Source organism: Macrobrachium nipponense, chromosome 1 (assembly GCF_015104395.2).
Source record: "Macrobrachium nipponense isolate FS-2020 chromosome 1, ASM1510439v2, whole genome shotgun sequence".
NCBI classification, from domain to species: Eukaryota; Metazoa; Arthropoda; class Malacostraca; order Decapoda; family Palaemonidae; genus Macrobrachium; species Macrobrachium nipponense.
In genome coordinates this window covers 79,389,491-79,414,199 of record NC_087200.1, presented here as the reverse complement: position 1 = coordinate 79,414,199, position 24,709 = coordinate 79,389,491, and the positions used below count along the sequence as shown (strand labels likewise).

At 47.5% G+C, this 24,709-nt stretch overlaps 1 protein-coding gene across 1 annotated transcript in view; it reads left to right on the top strand.

Moving 5' to 3' along the window:
• Positions 1 to 21,860, top strand: part of LOC135219398 (large ribosomal subunit protein bL32m-like) — a 45,209-nt gene extending 23,349 nt beyond the window's left edge. The window contains exons 2-4 of the mRNA XM_064256144.1: positions 18,214 to 18,465; positions 19,681 to 19,823; positions 21,594 to 21,860. Of these exons, the coding sequence (XP_064112214.1) occupies positions 18,214 to 18,465; positions 19,681 to 19,823; positions 21,594 to 21,716 (518 nt within the window). The 3' untranslated portion in view covers positions 21,717 to 21,860. The remainder of the gene's footprint in view (positions 1 to 18,213; positions 18,466 to 19,680; positions 19,824 to 21,593) is intronic.
• The last annotated feature ends 2,849 nt before the right edge of the window (positions 21,861 to 24,709 follow it).

Sequence of the window (24,709 nt, the reverse complement as noted above, 5' to 3'; positions counted from 1 at the left end):
TGGTTTTTAAGAGGATTTAAAGGTCATGGTCATATCATTAAAGGATACTCGCACTCGATCACCCACTGTGAACAGTATGGTCAGCCCAGCCAAATGACTCCCGTAAACGTCTTCACCCACCACTGAGGCCAAGGAAATAGTCTATAGTTTCCTGAAATACTTCATTTTATAAAAATATCTGGAAGGTCCTGTAACTGATGTTTCAAAGGCTATCCAGAGAACATCTGAAGCAACAAAAATGTTAGAAATGACTGTTCGTAGACTTAAGAAGCAAGAGAGGCGGGAAATATAGTGGAATCTCCAGTGTTTCAAGAAAGAAAAGAGAAAGTGAATCCTGTGACTGACTTGGATGATTTTGATAAAAATGTTATGCAGAGAAGTAATGCGTGGTTGCCGTTTCCAAGGGCATAATAGATCGATTGACTTAAGAATTTATGTTTCAAGTCCAAACACCGGAGCCAACAGGCCACTCAGCCCATATACAATTATAGAAAGAGAAAGAAAGAATAGCTAAGTAGAATCGGGAATGGAAAAAAAAAAGTTAACAGGGAAGAAGCAAACCCTTTCCCTCGACTCCCAATGTCTAAAGTGAATCCTCCTAAGAAGGATATATCTGCGGTAAGCATTTAATGGGGACTTACATACCTGTAGATATGACAACTCTGCCTTTTCTACCTGGCCCCACCCTAGCGATCTTTAGAAAAGTAAACGCACTTAGGTAATGTATTTCTCAACGCACGACCATGCCAGGCATTTCTGAAGCCATGAAGTAAACTTTGGTTTTAATAAAGTAGGGATTAGACAAACACTGAACAATAGCAGTAAGTTGGAATGCTAAGGGTTAGTTATCTAACAATAAATTTTGCTAGCAATGCTCTATTTATGCTCATTAATTATGTATATACTAAGGCAGATTAGGCTATAATCATAAGTTACTAGTTCTAAGTTGTGTCGCACCATCTGTAAAAACATGAGATTTAAATTGCATTGACTTTGATTTTTTCTGTTTTGTTATGCTCGAAATATTGAATATGTAGGCTATAAGGCATGAACCAATTCATTTAGATAGCAATTTGTAGGTGATTAGTGATGAAACCAGCAGGTGCGCGTTTACCCCATGAAAAGTTGCGCAGTTACCCCACCCTTCATTCATGACTCACTATTCATTAATACTTAGACCTAGCAACTTATAAGTATAGCCTAATCTACCTTAGTATATACATAATTAATGAGCATAAATAGAGCATGCTATGCGAAATTTTATTGTTAGGTACTAACCCTTAGCATTCCACTTACCGTTTCGTCCAAAATTTCTTTCAATGCTCCCGTTCTCCTGTACTAAGCCGTGGTGGTCTATTTTTTTAATGAGATAGTTGGGTAACACTTGCTAAAGTTGAATAGGAACTCTGTCTCATATTCAAACTGTGATAAAAGAAAAAAGAAAAAAATAAAAAATGTAAACCTGTTTTTGATGATTAAAAAAATAACTTACTTCAGTGCGCACTTACCCCAGGGGGTGCGCACTTCCCCCACTCTACGGTATATATTATATATATACACTGCGCGTCAAAATAATTGTCGCGTTTCAAAACGCGACAGTTTTTTTGCCGCGAATAAGGCGACCCCCATATCTATGGGGAAAAAATCGGCTGGGAGAAACTGACTAATTGGCAACACAACTGAGTCATTTGTCTCACTCACAGCGTGGGAAAAAGTAACCAAAAGTTATCGGTCAGTGTTCTTAAGTGATTTATGAACAGTAGACATCGATCGTGACCTGCCTGATTTTTTTTGGATCACGCTTCCAGAATTTTCTTGTGAAATGTGTGTGTACGCTAGTGTACTATGTCTACAGGGTATACCTCATTTGAAAATCGTGTACGAGTTGTGCAGTTACACAGTGAAGGTTATAAAACTCTGGCGAAATTAGTAAGAAAATTGGTGTAAACCAGCGAACTGTGCAGCGCATTTTGAAAAAATACCACGACAATGGAGACCAGGAAGTACCTCGTGCTTCTACAAGTTCTGGGAGGCCACGTATCATTAGTAACAGGGGTTTAAGAGTGCTGGGCAGGGATATTGAAGTCAATCCGACCCTTACTGCCCAGAGAACTTAAGGTTGCAAATCCAGATATAGTGGCAGGAGCTTCTGTTAGGACCATACAGCGGCGCTTGAGCAAGGACTTGAAATATTCAAAAGTGAAGGCGCGTAAGAAGCCGCTGATAACCACTAAACAAAAGAAGACTCGACTAAATTTTGCACGTTCTTACAAAGACTGGGCTCTGGCAAAATGGCGTCAAGTGCTATGGAGTGACGAAGCAAGTTTTTTTGTTTCGGACAATAGGGAAAGTGTGTGTGGCGAAAGTCGACATCAGACCCGCTGGACCCCAAGTACCTTGCCGCGTGTGTGAAAATTCCCTTCTTATGTAATGGTATGGGGTTGTTTTTGGTTATGGTGGTAAAGGTAATTTAGTAATATTACCTCTAACAATACTGTTTAATAAGGACTCGTATTACACTGTTGAACGAGAATTTGGAGGAATCTTTCGAGCTCAGTAAAACAAGTATTTTTCAGCAGGACGGAGCGCCTTCGCATACTGCGAAACAAAACAAAATATTAATTGGTTCAAGGACTGTGAAATTGATTTTATACAAGACTGGCCAGGTAATTCCCCAGATATTTCGCCTATTGAAAATCTTTGGGCGATTATGAAAAGAAAATTACAGGACGTTGACACGACAACAACTGAAAAGTTAGAGACACAGTTGAAACGTATCTGGGACAACCTTGACGAGAAGCTCCTGCAAAAACTTGCAGATTCCGTCCCCAATAGGCTTAAAGAAGTTCGGAAACGTCGGGGAATGCCTATTAAATATTAGGCTAGGAGTTGGGTGAGTGTTAACCTATTTTTTTTTTTTTATTATTAACCATTGATTTTTAATTAATATTTTTCTTTTCCGCAACATGTTTTTTTTCTTACGAAATCGCTACCACGACAGTTTTTTTTTGACGGGCACTGTATATATTATATATATTATATATATTATATATCTTATTAATTAATATATATATATTATATATATATGTATATATAGATATATATATACGGTTATATATATATATATATATATATATTATATATATATATACTATTATTTATATATATATATATATTATATATATTATATATATATATATATATATTACTAGGGATTATATATATATTTATATACATATTATATACTCCCCATATACAAGTTATCGTTCAAGGGGTATCGCGGGGGTGCCGTACCACCCCCCCATGAATAATTAGAATCCGCAAATGTTTAGAACCCCTATAAAAATGCTAAAAACAGCTATTTGTTAGTTAAAACTCAAGAAAAACCACTAAAAATGTTCCTACTGGTTCTTTTAATAGTTTTATCACAAAAAGTGCATTTTGTGATGAAATTCATAAAAAAAATCCAGGATTTTGTGGATATTTATCATAGAAAAATACCGCGAATGCGCGAATTTTCCGCGAATAATGCAGGGAAACGTTCCCGAGAGAAATCCGCGAATCTGGAGAACGCGAATACGGGGGGTCCACTTATATATATATATGTATATATCGAAATCCCATCTTGTGAAGTACTCGCCAAAATCCAAAACAAAGTTGTTCGATACGTAATACAAACCATCGGTCCTTTACAATAGGAAGTAGCTAGCGGCAGCTGGAACGGTCATAAGCTTCGAACAAGGGGAGAACGGTAGTTAAACTGCTTGTCCGACAGTCGCGCGCCGTGCAACAAACCACTTTTGCTTTCGGCCGCGGTGTGAAGGACGTGTTCGTCATCGCTCTCTGCCCGCTTCATCGTCGTATGCTTTGTTTATATTTGTTTTCTACTAATGGTTTGTTGACTTGAAATGAAACTGTAAGTACATTGTTTTTCATTTTCATTACTTAATTATAGCAACATGGACTATCGCCGTAGATGCGGCGATTTCCGCTCTTTTCTTATTGAATTGAATCCCTTGAATTATGTCTCAGTGCCGAGGGGGGGCGCGCTCGCGCCGAGTCATGTATTTTGGGCAAAAGTGTGTAATTGAACAAAAAATGTAAGTACTCTTTTCATTATATTTTTGTCCTGTGCGTTCGTTGCCGAGAGCGTGATTGCGGCTCGGCACGAGCCGCCTTTATTTTGTATGAATAGAATGCAATGAAAGTGGATTCGCAATTGCAGTATTCTTTTCATTTTCATTATTTAATTGCATCAATTTAATTTGTTTCCGACACGCATACAACCTTCGGTCCTTTTACAATAGGAAGGTACTAGCGGCAGCTGGATAGGTCGTAAGCTTTTCGAACAAGGGGTTCGGTAGTTAACTGCTTGTCCGAGGCAGGCGCGCTGCGCGCGACTGGGAGGTAAACAAATTATTCTTTTGCTTTCGGCCTCACAGCGAGTGGACGTGTGTGTTCTACGCTCTCTGCCCGCTTCTCGTCGTTTGCTTTCCCTGGTTGTATGGTTGTGTTTTCTCTTTAGTGTGAATCATTGTAAGTACAATCATTATTTCTTTTTTCATCATTGAAGTGATTTTGATCGATTATGGATTCTCCACGCCCCGCTACTCTCCGGAGATTGTGCTCGGGTACCGAAGGGCGTAAATGCGGAAAATTCCGCTCCTTCCCAGAAATCGATCCCCATATTTTGTGCGCTCTCCGTGTCGGGCGCGAATGTACCCGCGCCGAGCCCTGTGAAGTGTATGTCTTGGTCGGAGGCGCAGTGGGGCTTGTACAAAGGTAGGAAGAAGTGAAGGCCTACAAAGGAGTCGTCGGAGAGCTCTCCCGCGACCTCCTTTGGTTACGGACACTTCGTCTTCTTTCCTGCCGCCTGCTCAGCTCTCACGTTTGGCGCCTTCCCCTGCGGGGGGGGGTTTGGGTTTTCTAGGTCCTTCTCCTCACCCGATATGTCGAGTGTGGAGGAGGGCGCGAGATACCCCGACGTTGAGTTGTACTCTGGGTCCTCTATCCGTTCGTCTACTATCGCACGGACAGGTAGAGGATCCTGCTAATCACCCGACCTTTGCTTCCCTCAGGTGCTGTTGCTGCGAAGGACGACCTTGGACAGGTGTGGGCATCGTTGGGTCTGCAGGGCGTGCCGAGTGTCCAGGGGCTGCTACCTACCCTCTCGCTGGCTCTGTTGCGGTCCACACACTACGGTGACAACCACTACCACGACCCGTCGACCCCTGGCTATGCGTTCACCTCCTCACCTGGTGTATTCCCCGCACGCGGTGTCTGTCACACCAACTCCATCGGTGCACCGGGACCGATCGCCGTAACCACGGGGGAGTGTGATACCGCCGCCTGGGTTTGCCGTGCTGCCTCGACCGGACTTCGTGTGCCCGAAGAGCTTGACCCTGGACCTCCCACCAGTACCTAGGATGTCGGTGCCCGCTGGTCCGTCCACCTGGTCTGCCTGTACAGCCTGCCGTACCTGCCGTACCTGCCCAGCCGCTGTTTACTGACGTGATGTTGCCGACTACCGCTGCTGTTCCTGTGTCTGTTCCTGCCGTCTCCACTGCTGTTCCTGTGATGCCTGCACCTGCTGACGTTGTTCCTGTTCGTGGCGCCGCTGCTCCCGATGCCGATCTGTTCGGACAGGTGCGTCCGGGCCCTGTTGCTTCGGCAACAGCAGCCCCGGCTCCGCCCTGGATGACGGATTTGACATCGGTCCTGAGGAAGCTGACGAAGAAGAAGAGGAAGAGGAGGAAGGTGTCATCGTCTTCATCGTCTTCTTTGTCGTCGTCGTCGTCTGCCGCCTCTTCCCCCTTCATCTTCTAAGGCTTCACAGCCTAAGAAGAAGAAGGTCGCCTCCTCTCCCCCTAAGAAGTCTCCTTCGGGAGCTTCTAAGGGCCCGTCTCGCTCCGGTGAGACGGGGGGGGGGGGGGGGGTTCTTCCGCTGGTCATCCTGCTCCTTCGGGAGCAGGGCCCGTCTCTTCTTCCGCAAGGAAGAAGACTACGGGGACCAGAGGAGTGCCGGCTAACACCGGCACTATTCCTCGCCTGCTGTTAGTGGTTCTGCCACGGCAGCAGGATCCGTCTCGGTCTCTCGTTCGCGAGAGGTACCGAGTGTACGGTCGCCCACCAGCGACCGTGCAGCTAGGAACCAAGACCTCTGAGCCAGCTCACCGTCAGGTTCACGGCACGGAGCGGAAGACCTGGTGACAGCAGCTCACGCGACTCTCACCAGACCAGCTCTCGCTCTCGCGGCGACCAACTGCTACCCGGGCTGACGTGACGGTCCACGACCGGCCACGGGCTGAGGCTGGGAAGAGGTCCCCCCCGTTCGCCTCCGGTGCCAAGCCACGGCTGGTACCCAGCGACGTTGACGTGCCGTGAGGATACGCACCGTCCGGTCACCGTGACAGTGGAGCTCGCAGGTCGCCTGACCGTCGCTCTCAAAGAGAGATATCGGGTACGGCGACCAGCACCAGCTCTTCTGACACACGGACCGGGGCTGCTGTGCTCAGTCCAGCCGTTCTCCACAGCGAGACGGCTCGACCAGGCCTGCAGCTCGATCGCCAGCGGGTTGGCGATCGCCTGCAGCCCTCCAAGCCCGCTTGTTCTGCCAGCGAGCGAGGGGGAGAGCGTCAGTCTGCCTCTCCCGTACCTTCAACCTCCTCGGGTTTACACCGGAGGAGTGAGGTATTGAGGAGTGATCGTGAGGGGTGCGCCCCTCATGATCCCACCACGACGCCCTACGTTACCAGGCACGGTTCTCGGACCGGCCAGGTCGTATGTGCAAGTGGCTGGAGGAGAACCGAGAGGGGTCTGTCGCTGTTCCCCCCCTCGAGGGGGGAGGGTCTCGGGAGGTGCTCCTGTTCGAGGGACTGGATGGTCCTACTCCTCAGGATGCAGTCACTCCTGAGATCCAGAGGAACTTTGCCGAGGTAATTGCGCTGATTCGTCAGCACAACGACCTCGGGGAAGGATCGCCGCTCCCACCTTCCGAGCCCACGTCCCGGCTCGAGTCGTTCTGGGGCCCGAAGAGGGAACCCAGACCGACGGTGGGACTACCGCGATCGGAGCCTTGCCGACTCAGTGCTGGACCATGGTAGAGTCTCTTGTCTCCGGACAAGACGGTTCTCTCAAGTCTGGCAGGTCGAGCAAGCTACTCCGCCTCCTCTACTGCGACAGCGGCGTTTCTACGTGCCGTCTGAAGACCCGATACCGCCCCAAACATGGTGAACCCAGAGTTAGCCAGGCTAACGCGGGGTGTGTCTCTGTAGTAGCTCCTGTCAGAGAACCTATGGTTCTCGCAGCAAGAGGCACTCGGTCTGGAATCCACTGCCATGGCAGCTTTCCAGGCCGTCTCCTGGATAGACCTGTGGTCCCTCACGGTGTCTAAGGTCGCAGGCAGCCAACTCCGGGGGAATTTCTCCCGAAGATGACTCGGCCTTCAGGAGACTTTGCCAGTCTGGGGGAAGAGCCATCTCCTTCCTTGCCCACCAGACGGTAAACCTGTGGGCCAACCTGGTTCTCCGACATAGGGACGCTGTCCTTACTCGAGTTTCCAGGGCGGCTGGGCGTGAAGCGGCATTGGGACTTCGCAATGGACCGTTACGGAGTTCCCCGTCTCTCTTCCCACCCAGGAGAGATGGTGGACGCTGCGGTGGAGCGCACTGATGACAGTGACCATCTGGTACACCAGGCAGTTTCGAAGGCTTCTGGGCAGCCTCGAACTGCGGCCAAGCCAAAGAGCTCGGCTAGCGCTGCCACGGTGGCTAAGACGGTAGTTGCGTCGAAGCCCCGTGGAAAGACTCTGTCTTCTTCGACTTCTGCAAAGGGGGGCCGTAACCAGCCCTCCTCCAGCCCTCCTTCTCACGAGGAGGCTCTGGAAGAAGTCAAAGAAAGGGGGGAAACGCTAGGGACGGCGTTCCCCCTCACCTGCTGCTGGAAGTGGGGGGGTGCCTGGCCAGCCATTGGGCAACTTGGCAGCGCTACGGCGCCGAGAAACCTGGATAGTAGATGTCCTTCGGGGGGTATCTATTACCCTTCGAATCTCGGCCACCCCTCACCTCCAACCCGGTCCAACAGCAGTCGTACGTTCCAGGATCTTCGAAGGACGTAGCATTGAGACAGGAGATCAAGACCATGCTGAGCAAACGAGCTGTAGAGATCGTCACGGATCAGTCATCGGGCTTCTACAGTCGACTTTCCTGGTGGAAAAGTCTTCGGGGGGCTGGGGCGCCCGGTGATAGATCTCTCTCCCCTGAACCGGTTTGTTCGCCAGACCCGGTTCACGATGGAGACGGCACGTTCCGTGCTCGACTCCATCAGGAGAAAACGATTTCATGCTTTCAGTGGACTTGAAGGATGCGTATTTCCAAATACCCATTCATCAGTCCTCCAGAAAGTACCTCCGCTTCATCCTCGACGGACGGTGTACCAATTCAGGGCACTTTGCTTCGGTCTCTCAACCGCCCCACAGGTGTTCACGCGAGTGTTCACTCTGGTGTCTGCTTGGGCCCATTCGCACGGGATACGTCTGATGAGGTATCTCGACGATTGGCTAGTCCTGGCGAGCTCCCGCTCGCAGTTGCTACAGGACAGGGATCGCTACTCGAGTTCTGTCGCGATCTGGGGATCGTTGTGAACTTCGAGAAGTCCGATCTCGAGCCCAAGCAGAAGGATGAAGTACCTGGGTATGCTGATCGACCACGGGTAGCAGGGCGAGTCTCCCGCAGACTCGCGGATCAGCAGATTCAGGGAGGCAGCCAACCAGTTCCTTCCTGTCTCGGTCAGTAAACAACGGTAGCTCAGCGATGGCAAGTCGTGATCGGAACACCTGTCGTCACTCGAGAAGTTAGTCCCTCACGGGCGTCTTCACCTGCGGTCTCTTCAGTGGAGGCTAAGGAGAGTTGGTCACAGGCAACGATCCCCCAAGCTTTCCATGTCGCTGACACCGGAGGTGAGGCAGGACCTAGCCTGGTGGCTGGACGACAGGACCTCTTAAAGGGAGTGCCTCTGCGCACTCCCCTCCCGGAGATGCAGCTGTTCTCAGATGCATCGACCGAGGGGTGGGGCGCACACCTGGAGGAGTTGCTGACTTCAGAGTGTGGGATGAGCACGACAAGCACCTTCCATATCAATGTACTGGAACTCAAGGCAGCGTTTCTTGCGCTTCAAGAGTTTCAGGATCGCTTGATGGGACACTCAGTGGTGTTGATGTGCAACAGCACCACGGTAGTGGCCTACGTCAACAAACAGGGGGGCCTAGTGTCTCTCCCGTTGTACCAGTTGACTCGGCAGGTGCACGAGTGGGCCCGAGGCACACTCAATAGAGCTGTCGGCACGCTACATTCCAGGGAATAGGAATGTAGTAGCAGACAAGCTCAGCCGTCGGGATCAGGTGATAGGGACCGAGTGGTCTCTACACCAGGACGTGGCGGAAAGGCTCTTCGACCTGTGGGGGCGACCAGTCGTGGATCTGTTCACCACCCGGCACAACAGAAAACTTTCAGGTTTTCTTTTCAGCCGTGCCGGACCCATGGGCAGCTGCAGAGGACGCTTCCACCACCCGTGGGACAACCTCTTCGTCTACGCCTTTCCCCCGTCCAGCCCTGATTCGCAAGGTGATCAGTCGAGCACTGATCACCCCGAATCTCAGGATGATCCTGGTGGCTCCCAAATGGCCACAGGCCATTTGGTATCCGGACCGGCTGCTGGCTCTTCTCACAGAAAAGAAAAAACCGAGAGAGATTCCCCCTTGGCACAACCTTCTCGCCCAGCCACACGTCGAGCGGTACCACCAAGCAGTCCAGTCCCTACGACTTCACGGCTGGCTGTTATCCACCATCTCTTGCGAACGAGAGGCTTTTCTCGTAGCGCAGCAACAGAGATGGCTGGAAACGTCCGTCAGTCCTCTGCAGCTGTGTACCAGGGGAAGTGGGCCGTCTTCTGTGGTTGGTGTCGTAGACGGGGTTATATCTCCTGCTCAGAGCCACTCTTCAGCAGGTAGCGGATTTCCTCGTTTTTCTTCGCCGAGAGAAGCTCCTCTCAGTCCCCACAGTCAAGGATATAGAGCCGCCCTGGCACTTGTCCTGAAACTGAGGGGATTGGATATCTTGAACTCGTTCGAGATCTCCTTGCTCATGAGGAGCTTCGAAAGGTCTTGCCCACCCAGGGAACTCAGGCCCCCTGTGTGGGATGTGACTCTCGTCCTTAGGAGTTTGACTCGAAGACCCTTCGAGTCACTCCGAGAGTCGTCAGACAGGGATCTGACCCTCAAGACCCTCTTCTTGCTGGCCCTGGCATCGGCGAAGAGAGTAGGGGAACTTCATGGTCTTTCCTTCGATGTACGACACTCCAGGGGATGGGGATCTGTGACGCTCGATTTCGTCCCGAACTTCGTTGCGAAGACTCAGAAACCTTTGGTCCCTGACGACAGGTTCGAGTCTTTCACGATTCCCTCCCTAATGGACTTCACCGATAATGATGCGGATGAGATGCTGCTTTGTCCTGTGAGGGCGCTACGGCGCTATCTGAAGAAAACTCGACACCTCAGGCCTGAGTGTCGACGCCCCTCTTCATTAGCACCGGGGTAAACCAAGAAAGAAGTATTCCAAGAACACTCTTTCGTTCTGGCTGCGTGAGGTCATCAGGAGGGCGTATGAGGCTGATGGTAGTGACGACATCCGTACGTCCCGTCCGAGAGCTCACGAAGTCAGAAGTATTGGCCCCTCGTTGGCGTTTCGTAAGAACTTCTCCGTGGCGCAGGTCCTGAAGGCAGGTGTCTGGTCTAACCAGACTACCTTCACCTCCTTCTACCTTCGGGATATTGCCCACAGGTCCTTGGATACCTTTTCCTTGGGACCCGTGGTGGCTGCTCAACAAGTTGTGTAGCTAACCCAGACCCTCGCAGGCTGAAACAGCATCGAGTCCTGGTGTGACTGTGCGGATGGATGTGTGAATGAGTGAGTGACTGGCTTTCTCTTCCCATCTTTTCCTCCTCCTCTACCTGTGGGCAGAGGGTCACGGTCGTCACTACGCTGGATGAGGACGAAGCTGCAGGTGAGCTATATGACAGAGCCCCATCCTAATCCCCTTTCAACTAGGGATAGGAGCAAATATACCACCACTTCCCTCCTACAAGGGGGGGGAAGTGGATGCCAACAAGAGACAAACCCATGACTTTATATTTGCTCCTGTACAGGAACAAGTTCTTACATTTCTGGTACGAAAGAGATACGCTTGCCTCTCTCTTAGTACTCGTCCAGAGGTCTGACCATTGATCCTGCGGTGCACACCCCGATCATCGGACAGAGGCTGGGATCCCTCCCTTCGCTCTTACGACCAGGGAGGCATTCCAAGGTTGGGCGAACACCAGTCTGTTCACAAAAGACTCAGATCCTCCTCACCAAGAAGTGAGTCTTCCTATTGTAAAGGACCGAAGGTTTGTATGCCGTGTCGGAACAAATGACAATTTGTCCAAAATTGCATTTTTCCTAACTATAAACAAAAGCCTGAGGTCCTTTTACAGCATAGTCCCACCTCATGCCACCCCTCACTCTGCAGTTTTTGCTTGGGCCAAAAGCAAAAGTGATTTGTTTACCTCCCAGTCGCGCGCGCGCGCCTGTCGGACAAGCAGTTAACTACCGAACCCCTTGTTCGAAAGCTTACGACCTATCCAGCTGCCGCTAGTACCTTCCATACCACTTAATTCAAGGTTGACTTTGGGAGATCTCCAAACCGTATAATGTCTTTCTGAGTTATATACCAAATTCCAATGTTATAGCTTTAAAACTAAGTCAATAAGTATAGTTTTGAGATACGGGCGTTCAAAGTTTTCCTTCGTATTTCTATAAAGACAATGTCAATAAATAATGATTATTATGAATGTATATTTCTTTTTGTGTATTAATAAACCAAACTATTTTATTTATCATAATTTAATCATAAATGATGATCCCTTTGCTCATATATCGCAGCCTGGGGCACTGCTTGAGGCAAGATGGGGCACTCCTTCCTACGCAATTCTCTCTCTCCCCTTCACTAACTCGGCTTATTACAGCGAATTTTCTTCTTCTGTATGTTAGCGAGATGTTTTTCCATTGTATTTTCCTCTTTGGCATGATGAAAATTCTTGCCTGGAACAAAGATAAACAAATGTAAAATGCAAGAGAATGCCAAGAGGTGAAACCGAATGAAAGGCGTACTCTTTTTTTACAAAAGACAATTTAATAAATCATGATTATTATGAATTTCATATTCCATTTTGGGTTTTAAAAAAACCAAAACTTTGTTATTTATCATAATGAAGATCTCTTTGCTCAAAAGATCGTAGCCTTGGTGCACAGTGTGACGTGTGCTGTCAAGCAAGACGGCAGCGTTACTAAGCAACCCTCCCCTCTCACTAACTACGCATATATTATGATATTCTATAATAATACTTGAGCGATTTTTCTTCGTCTGTATGTTAGCGAGATGTTTTCCTTGTCTTTTCCTCATTGGCATGATGAAAAATCTTGCCGAAACATACATAAACATACGTAAAAGCAGGCGTATGTCAGAGGTGAAATGGAACGTGTAGACTACTCGAAGTCTGTGATCGCACTAAATGGACTTGGTAGCTGAGGAGCCTGGTCTCCTTCTCGACTCGGGGAATGTCTACAGATGCCATTTCTCCCAATTTCTTTGACAATAATGATCAAAATTTACGATAATAGAAGGAAATATTGCATTTTCTTGTACAGATCAATGTTTTAGGCTTATTGATTTTTTACATAACTAATTACCCTGTAACTACGAAAGTAAGAGGAATTTTGACGAAATATTTCGTATACGTATTCTCAATTGCCATATGAAGCTCCATGAATTTTTTCATGACTTTGCATTTTTCGCCCTATACCTCCATATAAAGGGGTTCCGGCCGGCCCCCTTAAGTTCTATGAAGTGAATCGCAAGTGCAGTATTCTGTTTCATTTTCATTACTTTTTCACTGCTGTGCGGGGGTAGGGGAAGCGAAGGTCTGCCAGGAAGTCGTCGGAAAGCTCTCCCGCGACTCCCTTGGTATCCGATTCTTCGTCTTCTTTCCTGCCCCCGCTCAGCTTCCTCGTTGTATTTTGTATTTGGGGTCTTCCTTGCGTTCGGGGTTGGGGCAAATGTCCTCCCCCCGTGGGTGAGGGAACCCCTCTTACTAATCTGTCTGTGCTACGCAGGTGCTACATCCGTGGGAGACGACCTTGGACAGGTATGGACCACTGCGGCGGCAGGGCGTGCCTAACATCCACGGGCTGCTGCAGCGTCTAGCGAGGTCTGGGGCGGTCTCCACTACTACCTTCACGGCCGCTTATGCTGATCCCCCCCCCCCCCCCCCCCCCCCCCCCCCGCCTGGTCTACACTCCCCATGCTGTGTCGGTGACGCTGTCTGCCGCTACTAGGGCCGGTCGCCACCATACCGAGAGGGGGGGTATGCCGCCGCCACCTGTGTTCTTCATGTTGCCTGCCCCAGACTTCTGCTGTTCCAGCAGCTCGCCCCTGGACCGGCCGCCAGTACCCAGGTTCCCGCTGGCTGCCGATGATTCTACGAGGCGATGGCTGGGCCTGCTGTACCTGCCGCTGATGTGATTCCCGCTGCTGGCTGGCTGGCCCCCGGCTTCTGGGTCTACCGCTGCTGCTGTTCCTGCCGCTCCTGAGCTGTACCTGTCGGTGAGCGAGGGGGGGAGTATCAGGTCTTCCTCTCATGTGCCTTTAGCTTCCTCGGGCTTCACCGGGAAGGGCGAGGCAACAAGGAGTTGATCGTGAGATGCACCCCTTACGATCCCCACCCGAAACGCCATAGCACGGTCTTAGGATTGACCAGGGCGTATGCGCAAGTGGCAGGAGGAGACCGAGAGGAGTCTGTCGCTGTTCCTCCTGCTGAAGGAGGAGGGTCTCGGGAGTTGCTCTTGTTGGAGGGGCTTGACGGCCCTACTCCTCAAGATGCGGTCACTCCGGAGATCGAGAGGAACTTTGCAGAGGTCACTGTGCTGATTCGTCAGCACAACGACCTTTGGGATGGATCGCCGCTCCCACCTTCTGAGCCCTCGTCGTGGCTTGAGTCGTTCTGGGGACCCAAAAAGGAACCCAGACCGACCGGGTGGGTCTGCCACGATCGGAGCTGGCCGACTCAGTGCTGGACCAGGTGGACTCGCTCATCTCCGGACAAGAGGGTTCGCTCAGGTCTGGCAGGTAGTCCAAGCTACTTCCTCCTCCTCTACTGCAACAGAGAAGGTTCTACGTGCCATCCGAGGACCCAATGCCGCCCAAACAGGTTAACCCGGAGCTAGCCAGGCTAACTCCGGGAGTGTCTCTGCAGCAGCTCCTGTCGGAGAACCTCTGGTTCTTGCAGCAGGAGGCACTAGCCCTGGAATCCACTGCCATGGCGGCTTTCCAGGCAGTCTCCTGGCTGGACCTGTGGTCCCTCACAGTGTCCAAAGTCGCAGCCTCCTCCGGGGATATTTCTCCTGAAGGGGACTCGGCTTTCAGGAGACTTTGCCAGTCTGGAGGTAGGGCCATCTCCTACCTCGCCCACCAAACGGCAAACCTGTGGGCCAACCTGATGCTTAGGCGTAGGAACGCAGTCCTTACCCGAGTGTCCAGGGCGGCCAGGCGTGAAGCGGCATTGGGACTTTGCAACGGACCTGTTGCGGAGTTCCTCCTCTCTCTTCTCAGGAGAGATGGTGGATGTTGCGGTGGAAAGGGGGCGCACTGATGACAGTGACCGCCTGGTACACCAGGCAGTTTCGAAGTGTTCTGGGCAGCCTCGATCAACTGCGGCCAAGCCTAAGAGTTAGGCTAGCGCTTCCTCGGCTGCTAAGACGGTTGCCCCGTCTAAGCCCCGTGGAAAGACTCTGCCTTCGACTTCTGCCAGGGGAGGTCGTCATCAACCCCCCTCCCAGCCCTCCTTTCACCGAGGAGGGGCAGGGAAGAAGTCGAAGAGAGGCAGGAAACGCTAGGGACAGCGTTCCCCCTCACCTGCTGCCGGAAGTGGGGGGGTGCCTGGCGTGCCATTGGGCAACATGGCAGTGCTACGGTGCCGAGACCTGGATAGTAGACGTCCTTCGGGAGGGATATCTACTACCCTTCGAATCTCGGCCACCCCTCACCTCCAACACAGTCCACCTTCAGACCTACGCTCCAGGAACATCAAAGGACGTAGCCCTTTGACAGGAAACCAAGACCATGCTGAGCAAAGGAGCTGTAGAGATCATCAGGGATCAGTCACCGGGCTTCTACAGCCGCCTTTTCCTGGTGGAAAAGTCTTCGGGGGGCTGGCGCCCGGTGATAGATCTCTCTCTCCTAAACCGATTCATTCGCCAGTCTCAGTTCACGATGGAGACAGCACGTTCCGTGCTCAACTCCATCAGGGAGAACTATTTCATGCTTTCAGTGGATTTGAAGGACGCGTATTTCCAGATACCCGTCCATCAATCCTCCAGGAAGTATCTCCGCTTCATCCTCGATGGGACGGTGTACCAATTCAGGGCACTTTGCTTCGGTCTCTCAACCGCCTCACAGGTGTTCACGCTGGTGTCTGCTTGGACCCACTAGTCCGGGATACGTCTTCTGAGGTATCTTGACGACTGGTTAGTCCTGGTGAGCTCCCACTCACAGTTGGTACAGGACAGGGATCGACTTCTAGAATTCTGCCGCAATCTGGAGATCGTGGTGAACTTCGAAAAGTCCAATCTCGAACCCAAGCAGAGGATGAAGTACCTGGGTATGCTGATCGACACGGTAGCAGGGCGAGTCTTCCCCGCAGACTCGCGGATCAGCAGATTCGGGGAGGCAGCTGACCGGTTCCTGTCTCGGCAGGAACAGTAAGCTCAGCAATGGCAAGTCGTGATCGGCCACCTGTCGTCACTCGAGAAGTTAGCCCCTCACGGGCGTCTTCACCTGCGGTCTCTTCAGTGGAGACTAAAGGAGAGTTGGTCACAGGCAGAGGATCCTCCGTACTTCCCTGTGTCCCTCACGGAGGAGGTGAGGCAGGACCTAGCCTGGTGGCTGGACGACGGGAACCTCTTAAGAGGAGTGCCTCTCCGCAATCCCCCCCCCGGAGATGTTGCTGTTCTCAGACGTATCCATCGAGGGATGGGGCACACACCTGGAGGAGTTGCTGACTGCAGGAGTGTGGGACCATCACGACAAGCACCTTCACATCAACGTTCTGGAGCTCAAGGAAGTGTTTTTTGCTCTCCAAGAGTTCTGGGACCGCTTGATGGGACACTCGGTGGTGTTGATGTGCGACAACACCACAGTAGTGGCATACGTCAACAAACGGGGGCCTAGTGTCCCTCCCGTTGCACCAGTTGACGCTGCAGGTGCACGAGTGGGCCTTGGCTCACTCGGTAGAGCTGTCAGCCCGCTATGTTCCAGGCAAGAGGAATGTAGTAGCAGACAAGCTCAGCCGTCGGGATCAGGTGATAGGGTCCGAATGGTCCCTACACCCAGACGTGGCGGAAAGGCTCTTCAACCTGTGGGGGCGTCCAGTAGGGGATCTGTTCGCCACCCGGCACAACAGAAAACTCCAGGTTTTCTTTTCAGCCGTGCCGGACCCATGGGCAGCTGCAGAGGACGCTCTCAAACACCCGTGGGACAACCTCTTCGCCTACGCCTTTCCCCCGTTCAGCCTGATTCGCAAGGTGGTCAGCTGAGTGCTGGCCACCCCGAATCTCAGGATGATCCTGGTGGCTCCCAAATGGCCCCAGGCCATTTGGTATCCGGACCTGCTGGCTCTGCTTGCGGAAACACCGAGAGAGATTCCCCTTTGGCACAACCTCCTCGTCCAGCCACACATAGAACGGTACCACCGAGCAGTCCAGTCTCTACATCTTCACGGCTGGCTGTTATCCACCATCTCTTGCGAGCGAGAGGCTTTTCTCGCAAAGGAGCAACAGAGATGGCTGGACACGTCAGACAGTCCTCTGCAGCTGTGTACCAGGGAAAGTGGGGCGTCTTCTGTGGTTGGTGTTGTAGACAGGGTCTATCTCCTCTCAGAGCCACTCTTCAGCAAGTAGCGGATTTCCTCGTTTTTCTTCGCTGAGAAAAGCTCCTCTCTGTCCCCATAGTCAAAGGATATAGAGCCGCCCTGGCACTGGTCCTGAAACTGAGGGGATTTGATATCTCGAACTCGTTCGAGATCTCCTTGCTTATGAGGAGCTTTGAAAGGTCTCCCGAACTTCGTAGCTAAGACTCAGAATCCGTCGATCCCTGACGACAGGTTCGAGTCTTTAACAATCCCCTCCCTATTGGATTTCACCGACAATGATACGGATGAGATGCTGCTTTGTCCTGTGAGGGTGCTACGACAGTATCTGAAGAGAACTCGGCATCTGAGGCCTGAGTGTCGACGCCTCTTCGTTAGCACCGGGGTGACCAAGAAAGAAGTATCCAAGAACACACTTTCTTTCTGGGTACGTGAGGTAATCAGGAGGGCGTACGAAGCTGATGGTAGCGACGACATCCGTACCCTTCGTCCGAGAGCCCACAAAGTCAGAGGCATTGGTCCTTCCCTTGCGTTCCGCAAGAACTTCTCTGTGGCGCAGGTCCTGAAGGCAGGGGTCTGGGCCAACCAGACCACCTTCACCTCCTTCTACCTTCGGGATATTGCCCACAGGTCCTTGGATACTTTTTCCTTGGGACCCTTGGTGGCTGCTCAACACGTTGTGTAGCATACCCAGCACCCGAGCAGGCAGAACAGCATCGAGTCCTGGTGTGACTGTAAGAATGGATGAGTGAATGAGAGTGTGACTGGCTTCTCTTCCCCATCTTTTTCTCCCCTCTACCTGTAGGCAGAGGGACACGGTCATCATCCCGCTGGAAAAGGACAAGATGCAGGTAAGGTACTCGACTGAGCCCCATCCTATCCCTTTCATTAGGGATAGGAGGGAATATCCCACCTCATGCCACTCACTCTGCATTTTTTCCTGGGCCTAAAGCAAAAGTGATTCTTCACCTCCCAGTCGCGCTGTGCGCGCACTGTCGGACAAGCAGTTAACTACCGAACTCCCTTGTTCGAAGCTTATGACCGTTCCAGCTGCCACTAGTTACCTTCCTATTGTTAAAGGACCTCAGGTTTGTATAGTTAGGAAAAATGCAATTTTCAAGAAATTGCCATTTTATAATAAAAATTCCATATTTCAGGTATTTTTGTTGTAGTTTAAAATTATTTATATATTGTTCCAGGTGCTCATCAAGAAATTGGATGGGTTACATGTGACATTCCTCATTACAAAGATTCCAACACCCTAGAAAGATCCCCAGAAAGATCTATTGAGGATGGCTTTTTATGGACAGCACCAAGGGATAGGAGAAGCAGAGAACGAAGATTGACAAGGAAATTTGGAAGTGAGAAGGGATATTATAAAATGCTTCCTGTATTGAAATTGCTAACCTGTGACAATTGTGGTCATGCACACGAAGCAGGACGTTTATGTCGTAAGTAGTAGTTATTTCTACAGTTTAAGTGCTTACAGAATTTGAATACTATATTTTAAACTTCATTGTTATTCAAATACAAGGTACGTACATGTTTTATAGAACCCAGGAACTCTTTTGGTTGCTCTTAAACCAGTTAATGCATGAATTGGATAAACAGTTTGAAAATAGCCATTTACCAGGAAAAATGAGCCATTAGTTTCAGTTATTGTTACAGTAACAGTTCTCTATTCCAGTATTAATAGAATTACATAATTGGAAGCCAGACCATCAAAAGGAAAGTACTCACAGGTGGCTATTGAAAATGTTCACTTTGAAAACCTGGTAAAGGAAGAGATGGGACTAGAAGGTGGTATTATATACAAAGGTAAAGGGGGTGTACTCTAATGTGGAAATTATAGAGGAATAAGACTGCTATGAAAGTATTGAAAAGGTGTTGTAGGAATGGCCAAAAAAATGTTGCTTTTGCTTCATGTGAGAAAGAGGAAAAACAAAACCAATCTCAATAAGGAGGAAGTGTACAATATAAAGAGGACAAAATTATGATATATTTTTTAGGTCTTGAAAAGGCATTTTACAATGGAAATATTTAAATTGTCACTACAAAGGCAGAAAGTACGTACTAGAAAGACTCGGTTAGGTTGTAATGATAATCTATCAACAGTAGATCTTGAGTTTGGGCAGTGGAAAAGAATGCTTGGGTTGGCATGCAGCACTCAGTAGTGTATTGGGAGTGTGGTACAAATCAGCTTAACTAAGTTCTTGGTTTACCGTCATAAGACTTTTAAACAGTCCTTATTGATTTGCTCAAGATTTTTTTATTTTGGTCAAACTTACTTTGCCTATGGGTGAATATATAATTTTGAATTTATGTGATTTACACCTTAGATTGGGAGAAACCTATAAATTGAGATTATTTTGTAAACCAGTATGGTAATCTCTTTATTGCTGCAAGTCTTTGCTTTAGGTTTCTTACTGGTAATTTTGGTCACTTTAAGTATCTTATATAAGAAATATATCGACCATGATTTGTACTTCCGGAGTCCATGCCTCCCAACTTAATATGTAATGGGCTGCTGCAAACAGGACATTTAAAATACAGTACTGATGAATTTTAATTCTTATAGAACTAATTTGAATTTACATAGATTTGGCAGATCAAAACTTGAATACTTCCAAAAATGGGCATTTTTTAACATTTATTTTTCTCTTCAGCTAATTGTTACAGCAAAAACAAGGACTTGACTACAGCAATGCAAGAAAGCCAGAATGCAACTCAAGGTCTTGCTCCCATTGAGCATGAAGTCTTTCCCGTATTTAAAGGAGAAAAAGTGGATGCTGATGGTAAATTTTTCAAGGTATGCTTTCAGAAGTAGTTTTTTAACTTTTTCCTGTAAAGTTTTCCTATACTCACTGTAGAACAGTCATGGTATATTTACTTCAATGATATACAGTCCGGTCCCGAATTATGCATGTTTGAATTGTGCGATTCCCCTTTTATGCGGTCGCTAGTTCTCAAAAATAGATTTTCTTTATCTGCAAAGTCGTTCAAAGTCTGCGAGTTACGCTCTGCAAAATGTAACAAATCTATTGTCTTTTCAAGTATTTTAGGTGTTTGGGGGGTTTGCTGGTATCTGAGAGAACGGGTTGGGGGAATGCTTGGAGGAAAAAATACTATTATTCCTCCAAGGGGGAATGCTAGAGAAATGATTTCCTGCTCAGCCAATTAGCTAAGATGGAAGGCTTCTGCCTCATGAATTTATGATGTTCATAGCACAGTGTGTATAAATGATCGTTGTCATCATACCACGTCATAAGTATTATTCAGATCTGCGAAGTGTATTCTGATCATCCACATCATGTATGCATCGGCCTAGAAGTCGAAGAGGAAGACCTATTTTCTCGGAACTCAAAAGCTTGCCCTCAAGTTAGTCAAGAAGGAAGGAGCAATTCCATTTTGGCAGCAGTCGACAACTTGAAATCTGTTATTGTTTAACATGAAGTAGGAATTTTTTTTCTAGGTTAACTTTTTTGTTTTTTGACTAAATTTTGGCATTTGATCATTTATTTTTTTCTATTGTTGAAATAGGTTTTGATGAAAATGACTAATAAAAGTGATTAGCCAAAAAGGGTGAAGCAGAGATGTGAGAGAGATAGAGAGAGAGAGAGAGAGAGAGAGAGAGAGAGAGAGAGAATCATTCATCTAAACTTTTCAAGAAACTGTCATTTCATGTTTGAATTTTTTTAAATTTTTTATAAAAAATTTTGATTATGAAATTGTAATTTCATACCAATTTTTAATTTTCATCAGTTTTTTTATCATAGAATAAATTTATATGAAAACGATTACATAGTGAACGTGCCAAACAAAGAAATTGAGACAGGCGCTCCTAACCAAGTTTGTTAGGCCTAAGGGGAGTGAAGAGACGCATGATCCGCCAGTTCCCGAAACCTCAAATGGTTCACAAAGCCTTTCTTCAGCAGAAGAACTATTCACGGATGATAAGATAGAGGAGTTTGAAGTTTTTTTTTGGCAGAGAATAGGTAGAGGAAGTTCCAAATGATTGTATCGTACAGCACACTTGCACCCAATGGTGGCATTGTTTACGTATGGGAGTTTTCACCATACTGTGTGCAGTTTTAAACTTTTTCAAGTTATTAAAACCTTTTTAATGTTTTGTTTTTTCCATTAGAACAATTTTCATATTAGAAAAAAATTACAATATAGTACATAGAAAATATTGAAAATGGGTAGTACAAAAAAGTTTGACTGGGTAAGTTACCGTTTGCCTTGGCCCTAATGGAATTACTCCCATAAGGTATCTGTTTCGAAATCTGCAAATTTCCAATTCTGCGAGGCCGTGGATCGACCAAATTCTTGCATAATTTGGGACCATACAGTAGTAAGGTAATTTTTTTTTAATAATTCTTTTTCTCTTCAGCCCTTTTATATTGCACTCTTATATCTTGATTTACTCAAAATATTTTAACTTTTAATATAATTCTGCTTTTATGTACAGTATGGCTATTGTATTCAACTTCATGGAGTGCTAAGTGTCCCATTATTTGAAGTTTTGTCCTTGTTGGGACCTTTTAAACGTTTTATAATTAATTTCATATTTTTTCAGGGAATGCAAATTGTAGAGGTTCCTAAAGATCGACCACAGTGGTTTTCTCGCAGACTGACCCAAAAATCAAATGTAATGCCATCAGAAGGCTCTTCTTTGAAGGAAACTAGTTCCTTAGGGTAATTTGCTCTTAACTCAGCTGGGAATAGTACCATTTTTTTTTTTACGTTAATGGCATAGTATTGTCTGGTTGAATGTATGACTGCATTGTTCATAAAAGTGTCATTTGTAAATATATATGAAAAATAAATATAGTAAGAAGTAAAATATTTTTGTCTCAAGCAGTAAGGCTATCCAGAGTTAAACTGTTTCTTCCTTGTATGAATATGTATGATAATATTAGTTCAATGAGTAATTTTATTCTTATTATTGGAAACACAATAGGATGACTATGAAAAAATGAATTAACTAAATAATTAGGCAAGTTACTGCAAGTCCTTTTGTAGCTTAGAAAACAAGAATTATCTGATGTTCATGAAAGAAAAGGATGCGAAGATAAAATGTAATTAAACAGAATATAAGGGGAAAAATGTCGAATAAAATCTTGAATGGATCAAATGTACATGCTCCCAACGTTATTCAGTATTATGTTCATTTTAACTCAACCAGAGTTCTTCAAATTTCTAAAAGATCGGTACACTTTTTTTTTGTGAGTTGTAATTTTTTTGCTTTTTTGTGTTTACAGCGATCTTGTTGAATTTTATTTTATTTTCTTCCCCCCCCCCCCCCCATTTTTTTTGTTTTGCTAATACTATAGGTATTCTAGTTAGTGAAAGTGTTTCTTGCTAGTTAAAAGGCTTTTGGGGCTTTTCCACTTGAATTTTAGGGGAAAAAATGAAGCACAAAATTTTTTATTGCATTTCTGTGTGATTTCTTTCAAGTGACAAAGGCATTCTGACTTTTAATACATTTTCTTCATGCAAACTTCCATAACTGCCTGATGGGATTTTTGGTGAGAATGAAAACATAATTCTCTGTTAATACTGTAATAGTCATAGGGTTTGTTCCGATACGCAATACAAACCATCGGTCCTTTAACAATAGGAATGTAACTTGCGGCAGCTGGAACCGGTCGTAAGCTTCGAACAAGGGAGTTCGGTAGTTAAGTGCTTGTCCGACAGTCAGCGCACTGTGCGACTGGGAGGTGAAGAACGACTTTGCTTTCGGCCGCCCTGGGTGACAGATGTGTTCTCCACTTCTCTCTGCCCGCCTTTCGTTGTATGCTTTGGATCTTCAAAACTTTGGTTTGCTCTCTAATACTAGTGTGCTTGTGTCAAAATACTGTGAGTACTTGTGCATTTTTATATTTTTGTTCTTATTATGGATTTTTGTGAGCTGGAGAGTTTCCCCACGCCCCCCCCATCAGCCGCAGGACTATGCCCTGGGTGGTTTGGAGGGCTGTAAAGTGTGGGGCCTTCCGCTCCTTTCCTGAGGTTGACCCTCATGAATTATGGGTAAATTTTTATTTATGAACATTAATTGCTTTCAACATAAAATATAGGTTTTTCTGCTGTATTATTTTGAATGATTTTGAGGTTTATTTCCATCGCAAATGAATACTTATCCTTCCACCACCCCTCCCCCTATAGATAACAATGTGGGGGAACCTCCTTGGGAAGCGGGGTTTTGGGTGGGGGAGACAAAGTAGGTAAAAACAGGGCAAAATGGAGGAAAAAAACCTAAATATAACACTCAAACATAAAAATGGACCTATCCCTGGATCACTTACAGATTTGCGGGCCCACTCGACCGCCGACCGAAATCGGTGGAAGAACACCAAAACCAATATGGCGGCGATACCAAAACAACAACAAACAAAGCAGGGAGCGACTACATATCCACGACAATCGATTTGTGTGCGCTGTCAGTAAGGCCGTGGCGGAACGGCGCTTCGCGCCTTATCCGCATATTTAAAGATTCTTGGCAAGCCCGACATGTTGTGGCAAGAGGTAATGTTGCGCTGCGCGTGCTAGCCACAGGGGTTACAGTAAGGCTACTTACCATGGCGGATGGATTTGGGTGTCGCATCGCTTACGCCGACGTCCTTTCGTTCCCACAGAGCGATCACATTTAAAGGCGTTCCAGTTGGAGTCGATCCGACAAATAGCTCCACAACACTTGCAGTTTTTTTGCTTTAGAATTAAATTATGTCTTTGAGCATATTCAATCACAACTTCTTTACCACCACTAGACAAATAATGATAAAATTCACCGTAACCCACATTGCACGCAAAACAATCGGTAGGAAATCGAAGGTCTGTCAAAAATTATTGCCAGAAGGGCCAGCCACTACCTCTGCCATAACCAACAGGAAAGACAATAATGACGGTTTTTGCTTCATTATTCGAGTATTCAGTCAAACAAGGATACCACTGGACACTGGACAGGTAACTTTATTACTCCGCTGAAATGCTAGTGAAACTTAGTTTTCGACTAAAGTCGTTCGTAATTGGTTATGAAACCCATGACGTCATAATGATGTCACACCTCTCAGCCAATAATGAGTAACTGGAACTGCTTTTGTTTGCGTAAGAAAGTAAGTTAGAGGGCTCATTAAAAGTAAACATTACCGTAGAGGAAACACCTCTCCCGACTTAGGAAAAATTCGAGGTAAAAACGATATTTTTTTTCTCTGTAAGTATGCATTAGCGACAATAATGTATTGAGAAGAAGTGTTTTGTTATCACTTCCTTAGCATAGTGAACTAAGTTAAAATACGCTACATTATTAATGTCCATAAATAAAATAATACCGAATTATGTGCTCGGTGTCGGGGGCGCGAATGCTCTCGCACCGAGCCCTGTGATATTTGTTGTTTGTGGTCAGAGGACCAGTGGGCGCGATATGAGGGGAGGAGGAAGTGATGTAAGCCTGCCAGGAGTCATCGGAAAGTTCTCCGGCTACTCCCCTGGTCACAGACACGTCGTCTTCTTTCCTTCCTCCATCTCAACTCCATGTAATGGCCTCCCTTCCCTTTGGGTGGGGTTTTCTCGCTCCTTCTCTTCGCCTGATCCGTCGACCGTAGAGGAGGGGGCAAGATACCCCGACATTCAGTTGTACTCGGGGTCTTCCGTTCGCTCGGGGTGGGACTTGTCCCCCCCTTGGGCGAGGGGGAA